Genomic DNA, 20,559 nt, shown 5'->3' on the forward strand with positions numbered 1-20,559 from the left:
TGGGAGTATGGAGTTGATGTGCTTTATTACGACAAAGCACTTTATTAAGACTGAAGTCAGGGCCACCGGACGGTAGTCATTGAGGGCTTGTGGGAATATTGCGGGAAGTTGGGGACTTATGGAATGGGACAAACAGCTGCCTAATTGTCCAATTAGATTTAAGAATTGTTAAGGGTAGCATGGTGGTTAGCATCAATGCTTCACAGCTCCAGGGTCCCAGGTTCGATTCCTGGCTGGGTCACTGTCTGTGCGGAGTCTACACGTCCTCCCCGTGTGTGCGTGGGTTTCCTCCGGGTGCTCCGGTTTCCTCCCACAGTCCAAAGATGTGCGGGTTAGGTGGATTGGCCATGATAAATTGCCCGTAGTGTAAGGTTAATGGGGGGATTGTTGGGTTACGGGTATAGGGTGGATACGTGTGTTTAAGTAGGGTGATCATTGCTCGGCACAACATCGAGGGCCGAAGGGCCTGTTCTGTGCTGTACTGTTCTATGTTCTAATGTTTCATGACCATGCCTGGAACTCACTGCCAGAGGAGGTGGTGGAAGCAGGTATGCTCGTGACGTTTTAAGGGGTGTCTTGGCAAATGCGTCAATAGGATGGGAGTAGCGGGATATGGTCCCCAGAAGTCTGGAAGGTTTTAGGTTAGACAGGCAGCAAGGTCAGCGTAGGCTTTGAGGGCACAGGGCCTGTTCCTGTGCTGTACTTTTCTTTGCAGTCTCAAACAGGATACAAGTTTGGATGAATGTATTTTAGGCTCATAAGTACAGAAAACAATAATGAGGGAAAGATCTAATTGAGAGGTAATGTGGGGAGGGGGGTGGAAAGATAAAGTTGTAAGACCATAAAGACATAGAATCATAGATTTTATATGCAGAAGGAGGCCATTCAGCCCATCGAATCTGCACCAGCCCTTGGAAGAACACTTAAGCCCACATTTCTACCCGATCCCCGTTCCCAGTAACCCCACCTAACCTTTTTGGACACTAAGGGCAATTTAGCATAGCCAATTCACCTAAACTGCACATCTTTGGACGGGGAGGAAACCGGAGGAAACCCGTGCACACACGTGGAGATTCTGCAGACTACGCTCAGACAGTGACCCAAGCCGTGAATCGAACCTGGGGACCCTGGAGCTGTGAAGCAAGTGTGCTAACCACTGTGCTACCATGCCGCATAAAACCAAAGAATTCCTACAAGGCATAAGGAGGCCATTCGGCCCATTGAGCCTGCACTAACCCTCTGAAAGCGAACCTTACCTCGGCCCACTCTCCCGCCCTATTCCCGTAACCCTACCTAACCTGCACATCTTTGGACTGGGAGAAAACTGCTGCACCTGCGGGAAACCCACAAAGACACAGGGAGGACATGCAACCTTCACACACAGTCACCTAAGCTGAAATTGAACCTGCCTCCCTGGAATTGCTACCACCATGCCACCCTGGGAGCAGAAGTAAACCATCCGGCCCATTGAATCATCTACCATTCAATCATGACTGATCTCATGCTGATTCTCAGGTCCACTCGCCTGTCGTATCCCCATAACTCTTACTGATTAGAAAACTATTTTGGCTTTCAACGTTCTTCAATGACCAACACTCTGGTGAAGAGTTCCAGACTCTTTACCCTCAGAGAGGAAATTCCTCTTCCTGTCTTAATGTGTGACCCCTTACTCTGAGATTAAGCCAAAGAGGCACTCCTCAAGTCACAAGCCCCACACACATCTTGGGCTGTAGCTGCAAGAGAAGACAGCATGGCGGAGGTTCAGACCTCTGGCTTGTCGACCCAGCAGTCTATGGAGCAGCTGATGCAAGTCATTTCCCACATATTACCCAAAGGTGAAAAGAAGCCGAGAGCCTTCGTGTCAGGACCTTGAATAAGGCCAAAAGCAATTGCATGCAGATAGAGAATGAAATCCTAGGAATCATTTGGTACAAAATGCTTCTACCAATTCCTCTAAGGGAGGAAATTCACCTTATTGGTGGATCATCATCCACTAACAATGATTCTTGGACCTCAGACCAGGATTCCATCAATGGCAGCGAGCAGGTCGCATCATCAGCACACACATACACAATCAAGTATTGTCATGGGAGGAGACTTCCGGTGGCGGCTATGAAAGAGTAAGTCGCTCATTTGTTGGCTCCCGCTCTGGTCGGACTTTTGGACCTTTCCCCGTTTTTCTACCAGACGTGAATTGTAAAACGGATGTTAGTGCCAATTGTTTACTGAATTCCCACTTTGGTGCATGGAGAAAAGGACTAGAAGTGTTCGTAAGGGCAGAAACAGAAAGACAGCGAAGGCTTGGGCTGTAGCTGCAACAGAAGACAGCATGGCGGATGTTTGGACCTCTGGCTTGTCGACCCAGCAGTCTGTGGAGCAGCTGATGCAAGTCATTCAGGAAGGCTTTGCTACGTAGAAACGGGACTGCTTGGACCTGATAAAAGAGTCAATTGAGCGGTTGGAGCATGGATTGGACGCCCAGGATCGGGTGATCCAGAAGGTGGAGAAGACACTGGCTGAGCAGGAGGAGCATCAGACTGTGGTGGAGCTGGAGGTGGGGATGCTGAGGGACCAGCAGAAGAAGTTCCTGGAGAAGGTGGAGGACCTAGAAAATAGGTCCCGCCGGCAGAACCTAAGAATTGTCGGGCTCCCGGAGGGGTCCGAAGGAACGGACACTGGGGCATACATTGCAGACGTATTTGTGAAGCTGCTGGGGGATGGGGCATTCTCCCGGCCCTTGGAGGTGGATAGGGCTCACAGAGCACTCGCGAGGAAACCGCGAATGGGAGACCCCCCAAGGGCAATGGTGGTGAGATTCCACAGGTTCTTGGATAAGGAGCGCATTCTACAGTGGGTCAAGCAGACACGGAGCTGTAAATGGGACAATAGCATCCTGCAGGTTTACCAGGACCTGAGTGAAGAGGTGGCCAGGAGGAGAGCAGGCTTCAACCAGATCAAGTTGATCCTTTTTAAGAAAAGCGTGAAGTTTGGACTGTTATACCCAGCCCGTCTCTGGGTCAGGCATGAGGACCGGTACTTCTACTTCGAGTCATCTGAGGACGCATTGGACTTTGCAAAGAAAGGGCTGTTGATGGATTGAGAACTTTTGAACTTGACTGCAACGTTCATGTTTTTGTTTTTTTCTTTTTGTTTCTCTGTTTTTGTAAAAAGTTTCTCATTTTGCATTTCATGGAAGATGTTTGTGATGCCGTTTGCATTGATTTGGAGCCAGCGGTAGAGCTGAGTGAGTTAAGGTTTTCATTTGCACTGTTGGGGGATGGAGGTGTGCTTGTTTTGATCTTGGTGTTTTTCTGTTGGGCAATTGAGTGGGGATTGTTTGATGTTGGAGTTTGTTTGTATGAGCGGGGGGGAGGGTTCAAAGGGAACAATAGGTGGGAGACTATCTGGCGCCGGGGATGGGGGCCACCAAGCTAGCTGGGCGAGCTAGCTCTCAGAAGCGCAGTGGGGGGTGGGCCTATGTTTGGTTTAGTAAAAGGGTTGGGTTACAGGGCGCTGTTACTAGCGAGGGGAGTGGGGGTCAATGTTCTGCTGACAAGGAAGGGACTTGGGCTGAGGGACAGAGAGGAGGGTGGGGGCTGCCTGGGGATGGACCGGTGGAGGTGCGGAGCACGGGCTGGAGGCAGGCCTAGAAAAGGGGATCGTTGATTGGAGGAGGGGGAGGCAATGAGCCCCCCAACTAGGCTGATCACCTGGAATGTTCGAGGGTTAAATGGGCCGGTCAAAAGGGCACGTGCGTTCGCGGATCTTAGGGGATTGAAGGCAGACGTGATAATGTTGCAGGAAATGCACCTTAGAGTTACGGACCAGGTTAGACTGAGGAAAGGCTGGGTCAGTCAGGTCTTTCACTTCGGACTAGACTCAAAGACTAGAGGGGTCGTGATCCTGATCAATAAGCGAGTGGTGTTTGAGGCGGGTAGAATAGTCTCGGACGTGGGAGGTCGGTACATTATGGTCAGTGGGAAGCTAGAGGGGGTGCAGGTGGTATTAGTAAATATGTATGCGCCAAATTGGGATGATGTGGAGTTTATAAAGAGGATGCTGGGGAAGATATCGGACCTAGACTCGCACAGGTTGGTCATGGGAGGGGACTTAGAACATAGAACAGTACAGCACAGAACAGGCCCTTCGGCCCTCAATGTTGTGCCGAGCCATGATCACCCTACTCAAACCCACGTATCCACCCTATACCCGTAACCCAACAACCCCCCCGCTTAACCTTACTTTTATTAGGACCCTACGGGCAATTTAGCATGACCAATCCACCTAACCCGCACATCTTTGGACTGTGGGAGGAAACCGGAGCACCCGGAGGAAACCCACGCACACAGGGGGAGGACGTGCAGACTCCACACAGACAGTGACCCAGCCGGGAATCGAACCTGGGACCCTGGAGCTGTGAAGCATTTATGCTAACCACCATGCTACCCTGCTGCCCCAATAACTTCAATGCAGTTATGGGCCCTGGCTTGGACCAGTCAAGCTCAAAAATGGGCAGGGTGCCAACAATGGCAAAGGAACTAAGAGGGTTCATGGAGCTGATGGGGGGGGGGGGGTGGACCCATGGAGATTTGGGCAGCCGAGGGTGAAGGAGTTCTCCTTCTACTCACATGTGCATAAAGTGTATTCCCGGATTGATTTCTTTATTTTGAGCAGGGCCTTGCTGGCTGGGGTGGTGGACACGGGGTATTCGGTGATTACAATCTCAGACCATGCTCCGCACTGGGTTGATCGGCAGGTTAGTAAAGACAGTAACCAGCGCCCGCACTGGAGGTTAGATGTGGGACTTTTGGCGGATGAAGGGGTGTGCGAGAGGCTGAGGAAATGTATTCAGAACTGCCTGCAGGTCAATGACACGGGGGAAATTTCAGCAGCAGTGGTGTGGGAAGCACTGAAGGCGGTGGTCAGAGGGGAGCTGATCTCGATCTGTGCCCATAGGGAGAAGGTGGACAGGGCAAAGATGGACCGACTGGTAAAGGAGATACTACAGATCGATAGGAGGTATGCGGAGACCCAGAGGCAGGGCTTTTAAGGGAACGGTGGAGGATACAGGCGGAGTTTAGCTTGCTGACCACAGGGAGGGCAGTGGAGCAGCTGAGAAAGGCGAGGGGGCAATCTATGAACATGGAGAGAAGGCCAGCAGAATGCTTGCACAGCAGCTTAGGAAGAGGGAGGCAGCTAGGAAGATAGGGAAAGTAAATGACGGAGATGGGAACCTGATTGGTGATTCAGTAGGAGTGAATAAGGCATTTAGGGATTTCTACAGCAGGCTGTACAGGTTGGAACCCCCCCATGGGGCCGGAGGGAATTACGCACTTTTTGGAGGGGCTGAATTTCCTAAAGGTGGATGGGGAGCGGGTAGAAGGGCTGGGGGCCCCAAACCGGCTGGAGGAGATAGTGGCTGGCTTGAAGGCCATGCAGGCGGGTAAGGCCCCGGGTTTGGACGGGTAACCAGTGGAGTTTTATAAAATGTTCTCTGGGATATTGGGGCCGATGTTGGTGAGGATGTTCAATGAGGCAAGGGAAAGACGGGTGTTGCCCCCGACGATGTCACAGGCAACGATTTTTCTGATTCTTAAGCGGGAGAAGAACCCAGAGCTGTGTGGGTCCTACAGGCTGATCTCCCTGTTGAATGTAGATGCCAAGTTGCTGGCTAAAATCTTGTCCTCCAGGATCGAGGATTGTGTTCCAGAAGTTATTGCGGAGGACCAGACGGGGTTTGTTAAGGGCAGGCAGTTGGTGGCCAATGTAAGAAGGCTGTTAAATGTGATCATAATGCCCCCGGAAGGTAGGGAGGTGGAGGTAGTGATCGTAATGGGTGCAGACTGACTGTGAATCTTGGCACTGGCCTTCTTGAAGCCATCTTCTTGGCTGGAATGGGAGTGTATGGGGAATGGAGCGCTTATAGGCAGCTCCAGCTTGTCAGGCTCTCCAATTTGGCCCCAGCGAATCAGATGCCAGCGGGAATGGGAATTGCTCCAGATTCACGTGGGCAGAGTGCTGGCCCATTTGCGAGTCCTGACCCACTTCCCGAATAATGCACTGGGGTGGCAATCCCAGCGTCCCCCGGCTCTTTGTCTGTGAACAAAGATGGCTACTCACCTCCTCGGCTCCCCACAGAAGCCCTTCAGTCAGGTTCACGTTTTTCAGAAGGAGTACTAATCGGCCCCAGCATGAGCACTTGCTGGGGAGGCCGCTGAATGATGGCAGGCTGTTCGATATGTCTCCAGCTAAATGTTTGGAAATTGGGCTTAAGTGATGATAATTGCTTTTTCCCCTGGCTATGGCAAGATCCCGATTTCGCCTACGGGAGCACGCTGGTTGCAATGCAAACCGTTTGGCGCCTGGCGCGGTTTTTGTTTTTGGCCTCTCCCGCTATTCACCAGCCTCATTTCACTTGAGCGAGAGCGTAACGAGGCTGAGAAACGCGCCCTAAGTATAGTCTAAACCAGTGAGAAACTCCCCAGGGCCCCAAAAGATGACTAAGTGTCATTGAATATCGGTGGGGAACTCAGCAGCAGAAATGAACTGAGAAATTTTTCTGGAGAATCGCGTCCTAAGTGTGGGATTTTCCAATGAGGAACTCTCCCAAGCTCCAAATAAATGACTAAGTGCGGGTGAATACTGCGGTCTTGGTCGCTCCCAAACACCCAGTGCAAATCACCCCGCCAAACCCACCGAAAATTATTTTTTGGGAGAATCAAGGCCAACATTTTGGGTAAAACAAAATACCAGGAATACTTAGCAGATCGAACAACATCTGTGGATGGGGAAACAAAGTGAACATTTCAGGTCAATGACATTTCATCAGAGCTTTTGAAAGACATCAACTTAAAATGTTAATCACTGCTTCACAGTAACGCTTTACATGTGTTACATAAATGCAAGTTATTGATACTGTGTCATATTTATGATGGAGGCGAATGGGAAAGAGAGCATTTTCTTACTCTTGTATTGATGGTGATTCAGTTTTGTTCATACAAAATCCAACTGTGGAGCAATCGTACTCCATACATTGGGCTTTCTTATGTATGGTTCTTGCTATAATTTAATATGAAATGAAAATTGCTTATTGTCATAAGTAGGCTTCAAATGAAGTTACTGTGAAAAGCCCCTAGTCACCACATACCAGCACCCGTTATAGGCTGGTACAGGAATTAGAACCTGTACTGCTGGTCTGTCTCCAAAGCCAGCAATTTAGCTGTGTGATAAACCAGCCCTGTGTAGTTGGAACCGTAACAGGCTATAAATGGTTAGAATATGTAATGTTCTGTCACTGTGTAGCTGAGGTGAAAGGCATAATGCATTTGAGGAAAGCTAGATAATTATATGAAGGAGAAAGGAACTGAAGGATATTCTGATGGTGGTAGATAAAGTAATTCGGATGAACCTACTGTGGACATAAACACCATGATGGACCAGTTAGCTCAAATGGCTACAAATTCCACAGCATACAAATCAAAATCCAAAATAGAGCTAATTTATATATAAAAAAACATCCTTATGTACAAACCATTGTTCCAACAATCCCAGGTCAACATAGAAATGGATTATTATACAAATTACACTCAGGCTCTTATACCTCAAAAAAATTACACAGCAGCACGTAACATGGGGCAGACACATTGGGAGTGCCCGCCTGTAAATGTAGAATCAATAAAAAGCACTTCAACAGATTTCAAAAAAATCTTGAGATGTGTATTTCAGAAAACTGTTTCAATTGCGGGTTGTAGCTTATACATATTTCCACAAGGGGGTACTGGTGAGCTAGCCAACCAATTATAACAGCAATCCAGCCATGTCTCCTTTCCACTTGCTTTTCATTGTTCCAGAACTCGTTCGTTTCTTGCCAGATATTATTTCACTGCAATGTGTAAAAACAAAATGGAAATGAGAAAATATGATACATGTATGGAAATCATACAAGGGGCTCGTTTAGCACACTTGGCTAAATCGCTGACTTTTAAAGCAGACCAAGGCAGGCCAGCAGCACGGTTCAATTCCTGTACAAGCCTTGCCGGAATGTGGTGACTAGGGGCTTTTCACAGTAACTTCATTGAAGCCTACTCGTGACAATAAGTGGTTTAAATTTACATTACATTACATCAATGGTAATATGTACTCAGACATAGGCAGTTTCACAGCTATTTATGAATTTTTAAATGTGAAACCAATTTGGATATCATTCCAAACAGATGATAATTTTTCTAAAATTGATCCTTCGTGTTGCACTTTGTAAATACTTTGTAGCAGTCAGAGTATTATAAGAAACGGTTTCATGATGCTTTCGTTGAAAAGGGTTTCATGGATGACAGAGGTGATGAAGAGTAAAATGAAGCAGAGGAAGGGTACATACGTAAGGTTGATAATAAAAGTGAGAACCAGGCTAAATGTAGAAAGGCGGGGGGAAAGTGAAAAAAATAGCAGTAAAGAGAGAGTATGAGAAGAGACTGGCAGTCAAACATAATAGGGAATCCAAAAGTATTCTATAGATCTACACATAATAAAAGGATGGTAAAAGGAATAGGACTAACTAAGGTCCAAAAGGGGATTTGTGAATGGAGGCAGGGGACATGACTGAACAGAATTGTGCTCTCTGTAATGAAAATATCCAAATGAATATAATGTTCTCATCACTGAATTGAAGCACCTCAGGGTCCATCTTGACCTCTGGAGAAAATGTGAATATGCTCTTTCCTGTTGTAACAGTTTGAAATGTTTTTCTACTGTTTCTTTCAGAGATTTTACAAATAAAGTATATTTTTGCAACAAAAAAGGCTACTTTGCATCTTCCTTTACCAAGGAAGAAAATGCTGTAAACTGATAGTGTTTGAGGTACTGGTGGGCTTTAACTTTGATAAAGAGAAGGTATTGAAAAGACTGGCTGTGTTTCAAAGTTGATAAGTCCCAAGGCTCAGGTCAGATGCATCTGATGATACCAAAGGAAGTAAGAATGGAAATTGCAAGCTATTTCCCATAATCTTCCAAATTGCTAATGTTAAATCCTTGTTCAAAAAGAACAACGTCAGCAACCACAGACCAGTCATTTTAACCACGGTGAGGGGAGAACGTCTGGAAACATGAATCCAGGACAAAATTAATGGTCACTGGGACATATGTGAATCAATTAAGAAAAGCCAGCGTAGACTTGTTAAGGAAAAATTGTGTTGAATTAATTTGATTTTGTTTTTGATGAGGTAACAGAGAGAATTGATAAGGGTAGTGTGCACTTGATACCGGATAATGCACTTGATGAAGTGTCAGTGAAGCTGAAGCCCATGAATGAAGGAGGACAGTAGAGCACAGGTATAAGGCTGGCTGTGAGATGGGAAACAGAGAGTAGAGGTGAACAGCGTTTTTTAGGCTGGGGGATGGCATATAATGGGGTTCCCCAGCGGTTTCGAAGATGACCACTGCTTTTGGATGACCTAGACTTTGGTGTACAGTGCACTATAATTTGCAGAAGGTACAAAACTTGGAAGTATCATGAACTATGAGGAGCAGAGCGATAGACCGCAAGAGGACACAATCAGCCTGGTGCAATGGGCAGACATGTGGCAGATGAAATTTTGTGATGTAAGATGATGCACTTTAATAAGAGGAATGAGGAGATACAGTACAAAATCAATGGGTTGCTGGAGAGAGGGACCTGGGAATAGACACACAAATCATTGAGGGTACAGATTTGATTGAAAGAAACGTTAATAAGGCATTCAGGATCCTAGGCTACATAGAGGTGTGGGCCAAAGTTTTCCAGTCATTTCCGCCGACGGGATTTTTCGTTCCCGCCAATGGTGACCTCATGCTGCAGATTCCCTGGCAGCAGAGGGTGCGGATAGCGGGGACATCCTGGAAGACCTGGCCACCAGCCAAAGGTGGGTCACTGCAAAGAACGTCGCGGGCATTGGGGGTGGGTGGGGGTGGGGGGGGGGGGGGGGGGGAGGAGGGTGCAGAAATTCTACCCATAGAGTGCAAAAGCAGGAAAATAATGGTGAACCTTCATAAATCAGTCACCTGACTTCACTGAGAGCTTTGTGTCCAATTCTGGACACCACTCTTTAGGATGAATGCGAAGTTATTGGTGAGGATGCAGAAAAGATTCATGAAAATAGTTTTGAGGATGAGAGACTTCAGTTAGAAAGAGAGGTTACAAAGCAGGGGTCTTACCCCTTTGGGAAGAGGATGCTGAGAGGAGATTTGATAGAGGTTTTCAAATTGATGAGGGGTCTGGACAGAGTCAATGGGGGAGAAACTGTTCCCATTGACAGAAGGGTGGAGAATCGGAGGGTGCCAATTTATGTGTGATTGGCAAAAGCGCCAGAGGTGGCACGAGGGCCATAGATGCCAACTGGGGACAGGAATAGGCCACTCGACCCCTCCAGCCCGCTCTACCATTCAAGAAGCCGATCTGATTGTAACCTCAACCCCACCTTCCTGCCAAACCCTCAAAAAGATTTTAAAAAGCGGATAGCCTTTAGAATCTAGAGGGCACTGTCCAAGAGTGTGGTGGAGGAAGATCGGATTGCAGCTTTCAAAAGGGGGACTGGATAATTGTCGGAAGGGCTGTAGTGAAAAAGGGCGGGAAAGTGGGATCAGCTGGGTTGCTCACACAGAGCACGGCACGGACCCAATGGGCCGAATGGCCTCCCTACCCGGCTATAACTAGTCCCGTGATTGTATTAATGTGTGTACTGAAGACAGGCCATGAGTGACAGCGCGTGGGACAAGGTAGATCAGGAGTGTTGAAAGATAACTCCCCAAAAATAAAATCCAAATCTATAACCTACCTTAAACCAAGGGTCTGAAGCCGCAACATTTTCTTGTGTTTCCCCTTTAGCCGGAGCTGCTGTGAATGGCCAGCATTCTTCTGGGCCCATTGCAGACTTTCAGCATTCCCAGCTTTTCTGTTTTTTTGCAATTCAAGGTGGTCCTGGGGTGAGATTCTCTCCGGAACCATTAAATGGTGCAAAGTATCTGTGCTGGTTTCCCAAACCAGAACGAGTTTGTGCTGGTAAGTGTTTGTATTTTTATACCAGGGACTGGCTGGTGTGAGAATGATTGTGTTACAATGGGGATTTCTGAAGCGTAAGCTGATAGGTAGGTGCAGCAGACTGGCATTGCCCACATCACAAAACCATGGCAAAATCTCCAGACTGTGCTGTGCCCTCCTCAAACACAGCATCGCAGTGGAGAGAAAGGATTCTCTCGATGGCAGCTTCCCTCCGGCAGAGTTGGCACGTATCAAAGGTTAATTTTAGTGAAGTCCAAACTCTCTCTGCTTTATCTTTTCACGTCCTTATTAAATGTAGCCTGGTTTAAACTGGAAAATAGGTCAACACGTTTTGTTTTTGTTGTTCAGCACACACACGAAGGGGGCAGCTTGTCCGAACGTTTTCCAGTTGATCTTTTTCTGAGGTGGTTGTCAGCTGGCAGGGCAACCCCAGTGTCAGACTGACAATGATGTGGTGATGCCAGCGTTGGACAGGGGTGGGCACAGTAAGAAGTCTTACAACACCAGATTAAAGTCCAACAGGTTTATTTGGAATCACTAGCTTTCGGAGTGCAGCTCCTTCCTTAGGTGAGTGAAGAGGTGGGCTCCATAAACACCTTTATAGAAAAAGCCAATGATGCAAGCTGATCTTTTGAATGCCTTCAATAGTCACGATGTGGAGATGCCGGCGTTGGACTGGGGTGAGCACAGTAAGAAGTTTTACATCACCAGGTTAAAGGCCAACAGGTTTGTTTCAAACACTTGCTTCACCTGAGGAAGGAGCAGTGCTCAGAAAGATAGTGTTTGAAACAAACCTGTTGGACTTTAACCTGGTGTTGTAAGACTTCTCACTGTGTTCAATTTTCACGGTGGCACAGTGGTTAGCATTGCAGCCTGACAGCGCCAGGTTCGCGGGTTCAATTCCAGCCTTCGGTGACTGTGTGGGGTTTGTACATTCTCCCTGTGTCTGCCTGGGGTTCCTCCAGGTGCTCCAAAGATGTGCAGATTAGGTGGATTCACTCTAAATTGTTCATTAGTATCCAAAAATGTGCAGGTTAGGTAGGTGGATTGGCCATGATCAATTGCCCTCAGTGTCCAAATAATTAGATGGGGATAGGGTGGGGGAATGGGCCTCGGCAGGGTGATCATTCAGGGGTAGGTGCTGCTGATGGGCTGAATGGCCTCATTCTTCACTGTAGGGATTCTATGTCACTGCCCAGTCTTTGAATCCACTCTCTCCAATCTGATGTTCGAGTGGACGCCAGGAACTTTACAGATTTAGTTTTGAGTCATTTCAAAAAATGTTTATGAGGAAGTAGATATGGTGAACTGCGCTTTGTTAACATTGAAATTAAAGCCTTGGTTGAGAAGGGGGGGGGGGGAGGGGGGAGGTGACTATCCCTAAGATTCCCTTGGGAAACAACACAATATACAGCTGATAACGAATTTAGGGGGTGCCAATCCGGGAGTCGAATGTCATCGCAGTGAGAGGCTGGGCGAGTTTAGCCTTGAAGTAACATTTGGGATATATTCTATTTGGGATATATAACATTTGGGATATTTTCTATTTGGGATATTTTCCATTTGGGATATATAACATTTGGGATATTTTCCATTTGGGATATATAACATTTGGGATATATTCTGTTCGGCGCCTTTATTCCAAATCGGGTAAATAGCACAAGAAAACCAATTGACCTCCAGCCAGTCAGCCTTTTCTTGATGGGAATAATGGAATCCTCCAGACCCGCCTTGTTACACAAAAATATTCCAGCTTCTCAGCACCATTGTTTCGCCGGGAGGATTGGAAATGAAGAAACGGGAACAATTAAATCACTGGGTGTCTCAGTTTGGTACCCGCACACGAAAGGTTTCTGTGAAAAAAAAGTTTATCCCCTCTTACGAAATTGAAGCGGAGTTAACACAAGAAGAAGACACGATTAGAATCATCAATTATGGGGAATTGCATCGACTTGTGCCCCGAAACAGTGCTGTTAGCTGTCTGCTTCCTGTACTGTGTGTCAGAACAATTTAATCACTGCGTAACCACATAAATAATATTGCCCCGGATTTACAGTGAGGGGATTGCTATTTTCGAAGTGAATTTATCATTAACTGGAGGAATGGATCCTTGCTAACCTACACATTCTTGCCCATTGTGTCATGGTTGGGTCAACCATTTCGGCCATGCATCTTTATGGTCAACTCCCGTCTGCAAAGGTAACCTTTAGAATCAGACGGACTGATGAACAGGAATGTCAGTAAAGTACGTAATCGTGGCCGAAAACCATTGAATGAATATAAATAAAAGCAGTAGAAAATAATTCTCCAGGTGGGAAAAGAGAACGTTTGTCTCGATTTCAACATGGGCAGAATAAGTGACTGTTTGCACCTTTCAAATGCAGGGGAACTGGTTTATAGAGACCAGTGCAGCCTTAGCCTCATTGTGGGGGTGGTGGTGGTGGTGGTGGGGGGGGGGGGGGGGGGGGGGGGGATCTTTTTACATGACAATTCATCTGAAATTGAATTGAATTAAAGAGAACTTTGGACCACTTGCCAATGAAGTGGTATTTATTCAAGAGCAAGCTTAATTAAATAATATTTTCATTAAATGCCTATGGGGATGAGCACCGCCGTCACACGCACCAAGTGTAATTCTAATTAAGATATAAATTTTATTTTAAAAGCCTGTCATTGAAATGTACACTCACTGATTGCTAATCTGCTCCATGTCATGATGCCTCTCTGCGAATCTTTCGCTGCTTTTTAGCATTGCACATCTGCACGCTCTTGATTTCGCTCCAGTTTGTCACTTTCATCCGCATGTTTCCGGATAACAAACACATCTTTGTTCCAGGATTTGGTAATAACGAGTTTGACAGAGTTAACATCGAAGGCAAAGAAACCCGATTCAGAAGTATTTTCGGTGCTGCGAGATCAGAATGCACCGTCCACGGAAGATTGGATTGAAACATTGCTTCACTTCAAAACAGGAAATTGATCTGGAGATAGTGTGGAGATTTCTTTTTCTCTCTATTCTCCAAAATGAAGAAGTGCGAAGGAGCATTTGGGAATTGGGAAGTTTCGTTCCATGTCGAACCGGTTATCTAAAATAAATAAAGAAGCAGAAGCAGGCAAAGTCCATTCGCTGCGCCTATCGTGTCTCTCCTTCCTCATCAACATGTACAATTTGCTCTAAATCGAAGCACGATCTTGTATTGAGATAGTAAGAAGTCTTACAACACCAGGTTAAAGTACAACATGTTTGTTTCAAACACTAGCTTTCCGAGCACTGCTCCTTCCTCAGGTGATATAGGATTTATATGTAGCCATTGTTCATGTACAAAATATGTATTATCATTTGTGGTGAACTTAGCAACTAAACTTTGTTTCTGAAGAGATATAATTTCTCTATATAGGGGCTGGTTTAGCACAGGGCTAAATAGTTGGCTTTTAAAGCAGATCAAGGCAGGCCAGCAGCACGGTTCAATTCCCGTACCAGCCTCCCGAGCAGGCGCCGGAATGTGGCGACTAGGGGCTTTTCACAGTTACTTCATTTGAAGCATACTTGTGAGAATAAGCGATTTTCATTTAATTCATTTTCAAGCACTACAGGAGACCAGCAGTGCATTCATTCTAACAGATTCCCTGTGACTTTCTCAGTCCTGTCAGTCTAATGTTGGTGAGGGGTGATCATTTGGAAAAGAAAAGAACCCGGGTGAATTAATTGGCACTCGGAAAAAAACATGAATCAATGAATGGAAACTAAACTGACTGCGCTCTTTGCCGAATGAACAAGAAATTTTGATGGCGCACTACTTACGAAAGGATGAAGCTCGACATAACCTCGACATTGGTAAAATTGAAGCCAATCAGTTTATAGGGATAGTACCTGCATGGATACAGAGTTGGCTAAAGAACAGAAAGTAGTGAGCAGGTGTTTAGCCACAGGATGAAAGTATGCAGTAATGTCCCCCAGGGACTGGTGTTGAGAACAGTGCTCCTTTTCATATTGACCTGGACTTGGGCACACATTGCATAATTGCAAAACTTGCAGCTGACAGGGAAATGGAGTGAACAGTGAGGAGGGTAGTAACAGGCTTCAGGGGGATTCAGTGGTCAAACGGCTGATAAAATTTAATGCAGAGAAATGTGAAGTGATGATTTTTGGTAAGACGCAAGAGCACAGCCAATTCAAACCAAGGAATGCAATATCAATAAGGATGCAAGAACAGAGAGAAGTATACATACAAAAGGCCTTGAAGGTGGCCGGACACAGTGTGAAGATTATTAAAAGACACGTGGGATCCTTGACTTTATAAATAGATGGTAGCCATGATGTGGAGATCCCGGCATTGGACTGGGGTGAGCACAGTAAGAAGTCTCACAACACCAGGTTAAAGTCCAACAGGTTTATTTGGAATCACTAGCTTTCGGAGCACAGCTCCTTCATCAGGTGAGTGAAGAGGTGGGTTCCATAAACACATTTATAGACAAAGCCAAGGACGCAAGCTGATTCTTTGAATGCCTTCAATATTCATGATGTGGAGATGCCGGCGTTGGACTGGGTGAGCACAATAAGAAGTCTTACATCACCAGGTTAAAGTCCAACAGGTTTGTTTCAAACACTAGCTTCACCTGAGGAAGGAGCAGTGCTCTGAAAGCTCGTGTTTGAAACAAACCTGTTGGAGTTTAACCTGGTGTGTAAGGCTTCTTAGTTTATAAACAGAGGCAGAGTTTCCGTTTTGCCCATCTCTCGACTCACCACAATAAGATGTATTTTTGAGAAGTTGTGTTTTAACCCTTTGCGTGCTGTGATTTTTAAGAAGACATGAAACAGGCTTTTTCCTCTGTTAACATTGAAAGAAAGGATGAACATTTATGTTCACATCACCAAACTGTAATCACAACAAACACCCACTCCTCATACACCCGGACACAGAGACACGCACACGTAAGAGATGATTTCCAAAGATGTAACATGCACTTAGATTACTTGAAATCCTGAAAGTCGATATTACTTGGTTTTTCCAAGCAGGCAATCAAGAGCATTGCAGGTCTAACAACAGTCACTGAACAAAAAAATGAAGATCTCTGGGTGATGAACTCACAATAGTATTCCAAGCAACAATAGGTTTCTGGTGTTTTCAGATGTAGTTCTGATTGCACCTCTGTAATGAAGAAACATAATCTTGAAGGTAAAATAAATTAGCCCCACACCATTGCCTATGATGGATTTTTCAAACGGGGTCCTCTCTTGTACTGGGTGAGATGAATTCTCTCTGGTCATATCCAGGACAACCTTACTGGCCAATCCTTTCAGATAAATATGTTTGCTATTTCAAGCCAATTGCTGTCATGTGACAACAGTATCTATGTGTTGCATTGTTCACACAATAGGTTGATGGCAAATGTAATTGTCACATGATGGGGAGTGAATGACACAATTCGCTCCTGCCTATGATGAAACGATTCCTTCAACCTTGTGTTTGTTAGATTTCAGGTTTGCAGACAGTAAATCTGGGGCAACCATTGTATCTGAGTTTCTGCAAATATCCAGACAATTGTAAATACAAATTTCCCAAGTGATCTTTCATCCTAACATCCGTTCAATGGAAGGTCCTCCACAACAACATTTACTTTTTAATAGTTTTCCGGAGGCATGTTCAGACGTGAGCTAGCCCTTGTCTGTATCGAAATCACAATAGAGTCAACTGACTTCCCGGAGTTCAGTTTATCAAGCTAAGTTGTTGAAGCTTTATGCTCCCTTTAAAAAGTAGTCTCCATCTTCCAAATAAAAATTACCGGCATATGGCTCAATTGTAATAGAACTTAAAGGCAAGGAAGTTATGTTGAAGCTTAATGAATCAATTGTTAGGCCATAACAGGAAAATTATAGCCACTCCTGGACACCACACTTTGGGAAGGATGTCAGGATCTTTCAATGGGTCCAGAGATTTATTGGAATTGTTTCAAGGATGAGGGACTTCAGCTACTTCAGGAACGAGAGAAACTTAAAAAAAAATCTTTATTAGTGTCACAAGTAGGCTTCCATTAACACTGCAATGAGGTTATTCAGAATGTCCAATTCACCTCACAAACTGTCTTTCCGGACTTGTGGGAAGAAGCCGGAACACCGTGAGGAAACCCACGCAGACACGGGGAGAACAGACATTGCACAGACAGTGACCTAAGCCAAAAATCGAACTCGGGTCCCTGGTGCTGCGAAACAACAGTGCTAGCCACTGTGCTACCGCACTGCTCTGCGGTTAAAGCAGTGTAATCTAAGGAGAGGCTTGATAGGGGTATTCAAATTATGAAGCATTTTGATAGGGCTTCAAGTTATTTCAAGTGTTAGGAGTGTCCGAGGACAAGAGGGCACACATTTAAGGTACATGACAAGTAAATCAGAAGTGACACAAGGAAATCATTTTGAGACAGCGAATGGTTATAATCCGGACGTACCGTCTGGCAAGGGTGGTGGAGCAGATTCAATAATTATCAACAAGGAGTTAGATGATTTCCAAAGATGTAACAGGCACTTAGATTACTGAAAGTCCTGAAAGTCAATATTACTCTGTTTCTCCATGAAGGTAATTCAAAGCATTGCTGACCTAACAATTCTCTTTCGGCCACTGCAGTTCGTGCGATTGTAGCATTACAGAGGGAGTAACCCCCTCCTGACTGACTGCCGCAGCTTACTAGCCGAATAACGAAGGAACTGGGCAGGCAAAATGCTCTGGTCTTAGAATCTTCTCGACATTGTAAAACAACCCTGGCAAATCCTTGCTGCAAGGAGGTAAAATGGGAAAGGCGCCTGGACCAAAAAAGCACACACACACACCGAATAATAGTGAAGTTGAAGGATGAGTGAATGCATGCTGGCCAATTGGTAATTTCCCTTTCACTTAGCTTTTCACTAAGCCAATGAAATGATCACCAGTTTTGCTGATGGGGAGGTCTTCTTTCCCGATCAGACAAGGCTGTATGCAGTCCATTGAGCAGCTTAACGATGGCACAATATCCGCCAGTTCCCAGCACCCAGTATTTCTGTTTCACCGAATTCGGGGGGCACCACCTCGCCCTGTGAGAATAAAGACCCCCCCCCCCCCCCCAATAATGGGTTGTGGTTAAGAGTTCGCAACTGGCCATTTGCAAGTTCTGAACAACGCATCACTTTATGTCCGATCTATGGTGACAAAGCAGTTTTTTTTTATAAATAGCTTTCGTAATTTAGTGAAGCAGCAGCGTTTGGGATAAGTTACAGGGTGTATCCAGGCGGGAGGGAGGGGGGATGCTTGTAGCTACCGCGTCACGGTAACAAACCCACTTTGTTCCATTTCAGGACACGTTACTCATGTACTTGAGTCTCGATGCGCACCTCGCGGAGTTGTGCATTTGTTGTAACCGATACTCCTGCCCTGCCTTTCATTTGGAAACAAGGAGAAAGTAGCATTTTTGCAACAACAACAAAAAAACCCAATTTGGTCTAAAATGACATTATAATTCCGGGTTGGTAAGAACGAAACCCTCCCTTTACTCGTCTAGTTCACAGCGGAGTTCCATTGCGATGAATATAGCTCGGAAACTTAAATTAATGATACCGTGGAACGTCTTGGTGTTATATTCAACTGTTCAGTTATTTCAAGGTAAGAACCGTTGCGTACTGTACAACACCTCGCAAAACGAATCATGTTCAGAAAGATTGCTTGAATCGTTGGATGCAATAGCATATATTTGCTCCAAGATTGGAAAACGCAGAGATTGGAAGAAATTGTGAGGGTCATGATTTAATTATTTTGAATCGAACTTAAAGGTATATAATCACACACAAAAAAACAGAAAATACTGGGCAATTTCAGCAGGTCTGATATGACTGTCAAATGTATATTATGTATATTTCAATAAATGTATATATCCCGAGCGATGCACTCTCTTTGATCTGTTACAACTAAGGTGCAAGGTATAATTTAATTTCCAGATCCATCAAGCCAGCTATAAATAAGAATTTCGGAAACAAAATTCAATGCTTGTTTCTCTGGCCTTTTGCAATGAAAAGACAAAAGCAAAATATAAGGCACTGATAACGAACATAACCGCAAGCTAGTCAGTAAAAACAGGCCCTGAAATCCATAGCGGAATCACGCTGGGAAAGATAGCCGGGGGGGGGGGGGGGGGGGGGGAGTAAATGAACTTGGTGCTTATGAGGCGCTTTTGTGTTGTGTATATTTGGTGTGTCATTAAGCACGGCTTAAGTTCAATAAATCGCGTTGCATCCATTCTACCTGCGTTGGTTTTAAATGTCGAGAGATACTGAGACAAGTATTTTGTGCCTTTTCAAAGGATTTTATTGTGAAGGATCAGCTCCTCGCCAAACCCAATTAAAAACGTAAGTAAACCTTTATTTTAGGAAATAAGCTATACTATGTTCTTTTACAATTCAATATAAGGACAAATATAGAATCGAATATTATAGGACGGGTTCCACCCTTCATTTCTAACACTGTATATTACACGTGCCAAAGATTGCTGTCATGTATTTGATAGAGGTGACTTTTGTGGCCTGATTATACAAGATGCTTTTTTTTTACCCCCTCAGGAGCAGATTTAATACAATTCGCCAGAAACGGAATCTCCTAGCAGTAGAGGTATGCTATACTGTAGCAGATGAACTATAAAACAATCCCGATGCTACAAAGAACCCCTTGTGTTGCTGGTAGCAAAGGAAAAATGCCTTTAAAAGCTGAGGTTTCAGCACTTCTGTGTAGTTCAGATATTTTAAGTAGCATTTGGGTTGTCAACTTTCTCCTGGTTTGGAAGTGTCTTTGGAAATCAAATAGCATCTTCATTGGATGAAATGCCAGCGCTAAAGTAATTTATAGAGTGGGATAAGTTACAATACATTCATTGACCAGGAGGGCTTGACAATTACGCGAGGAGTTAAATGTTCTATAAAAGGCAATCGAGAAATGTCGAAATGATTACAAACATCAATATGAACACAAGCAACTTTATCAGAATCAGGCTCGGTCACCGTGTTTTAATGCATTATCTTACAAATATTATAAAACTGTTTTAGACAACGATGGTAGGACTGACTTTGTTACTGTGAGCATGAAACACTTTAATTCTTTATGTCAAAATCAAACCACCCGGGATCTCTTTTACTACAGTCGCCTTTCGTCTTTGTATAAAGAAAATTAATCAGCTTTGTTGCCAGTGGTTTCTTACTTACTTCAAAAGTAAAGTAAAAGAGAGATAAAAAGGTTGTGTTTTTAGACATGATCTACTAAGAATGAATCAGCAGGTTACAATATTTTACATTGACTAATGTTATGCTATGAATTTGACACTAATGCAATGCCAGTGCTAAATTATGGGGCAGCTAAAAAAAAAACCCTGGTTAAACCCCGTTTTGCGTACTGCAAGCAGTTCTGGGCATCACACCTCCCGAAGGATATATTGGCCTTGGAGGGAGTGCAACATAGGTTTACAAGAACAGGTTTAAAAGATACCTGGACTACAGGGGTTAAGTTCTGAGAAAAGATTAC

General features: G+C 45.0%; 1 protein-coding gene across 1 annotated transcript in view; it reads left to right on the plus strand.

The window, feature by feature from the left end:
• The first annotated feature begins 1,935 nt into the window (after window positions 1-1,935).
• otogl (otogelin-like) overlaps window positions 1,936-20,559 on the plus strand; it is a 200,793-nt gene continuing 182,169 nt past the window's right edge. Inside the window, exons 1-6 of the mRNA XM_038781368.1 lie at window positions 1,936-2,120; window positions 8,758-8,833; window positions 9,216-9,313; window positions 18,557-18,657; window positions 19,352-19,397; window positions 19,608-19,656. Of these exons, the coding sequence (XP_038637296.1) occupies window positions 1,936-2,120; window positions 8,758-8,833; window positions 9,216-9,313; window positions 18,557-18,657; window positions 19,352-19,397; window positions 19,608-19,656 (555 nt within the window). The remainder of the gene's footprint in view (window positions 2,121-8,757; window positions 8,834-9,215; window positions 9,314-18,556; window positions 18,658-19,351; window positions 19,398-19,607; window positions 19,657-20,559) is intronic.

This window comes from Scyliorhinus canicula, chromosome 20, assembly GCF_902713615.1.
Source record: "Scyliorhinus canicula chromosome 20, sScyCan1.1, whole genome shotgun sequence".
In the NCBI taxonomy this organism is placed as follows: domain Eukaryota; kingdom Metazoa; phylum Chordata; class Chondrichthyes; order Carcharhiniformes; family Scyliorhinidae; genus Scyliorhinus; species Scyliorhinus canicula.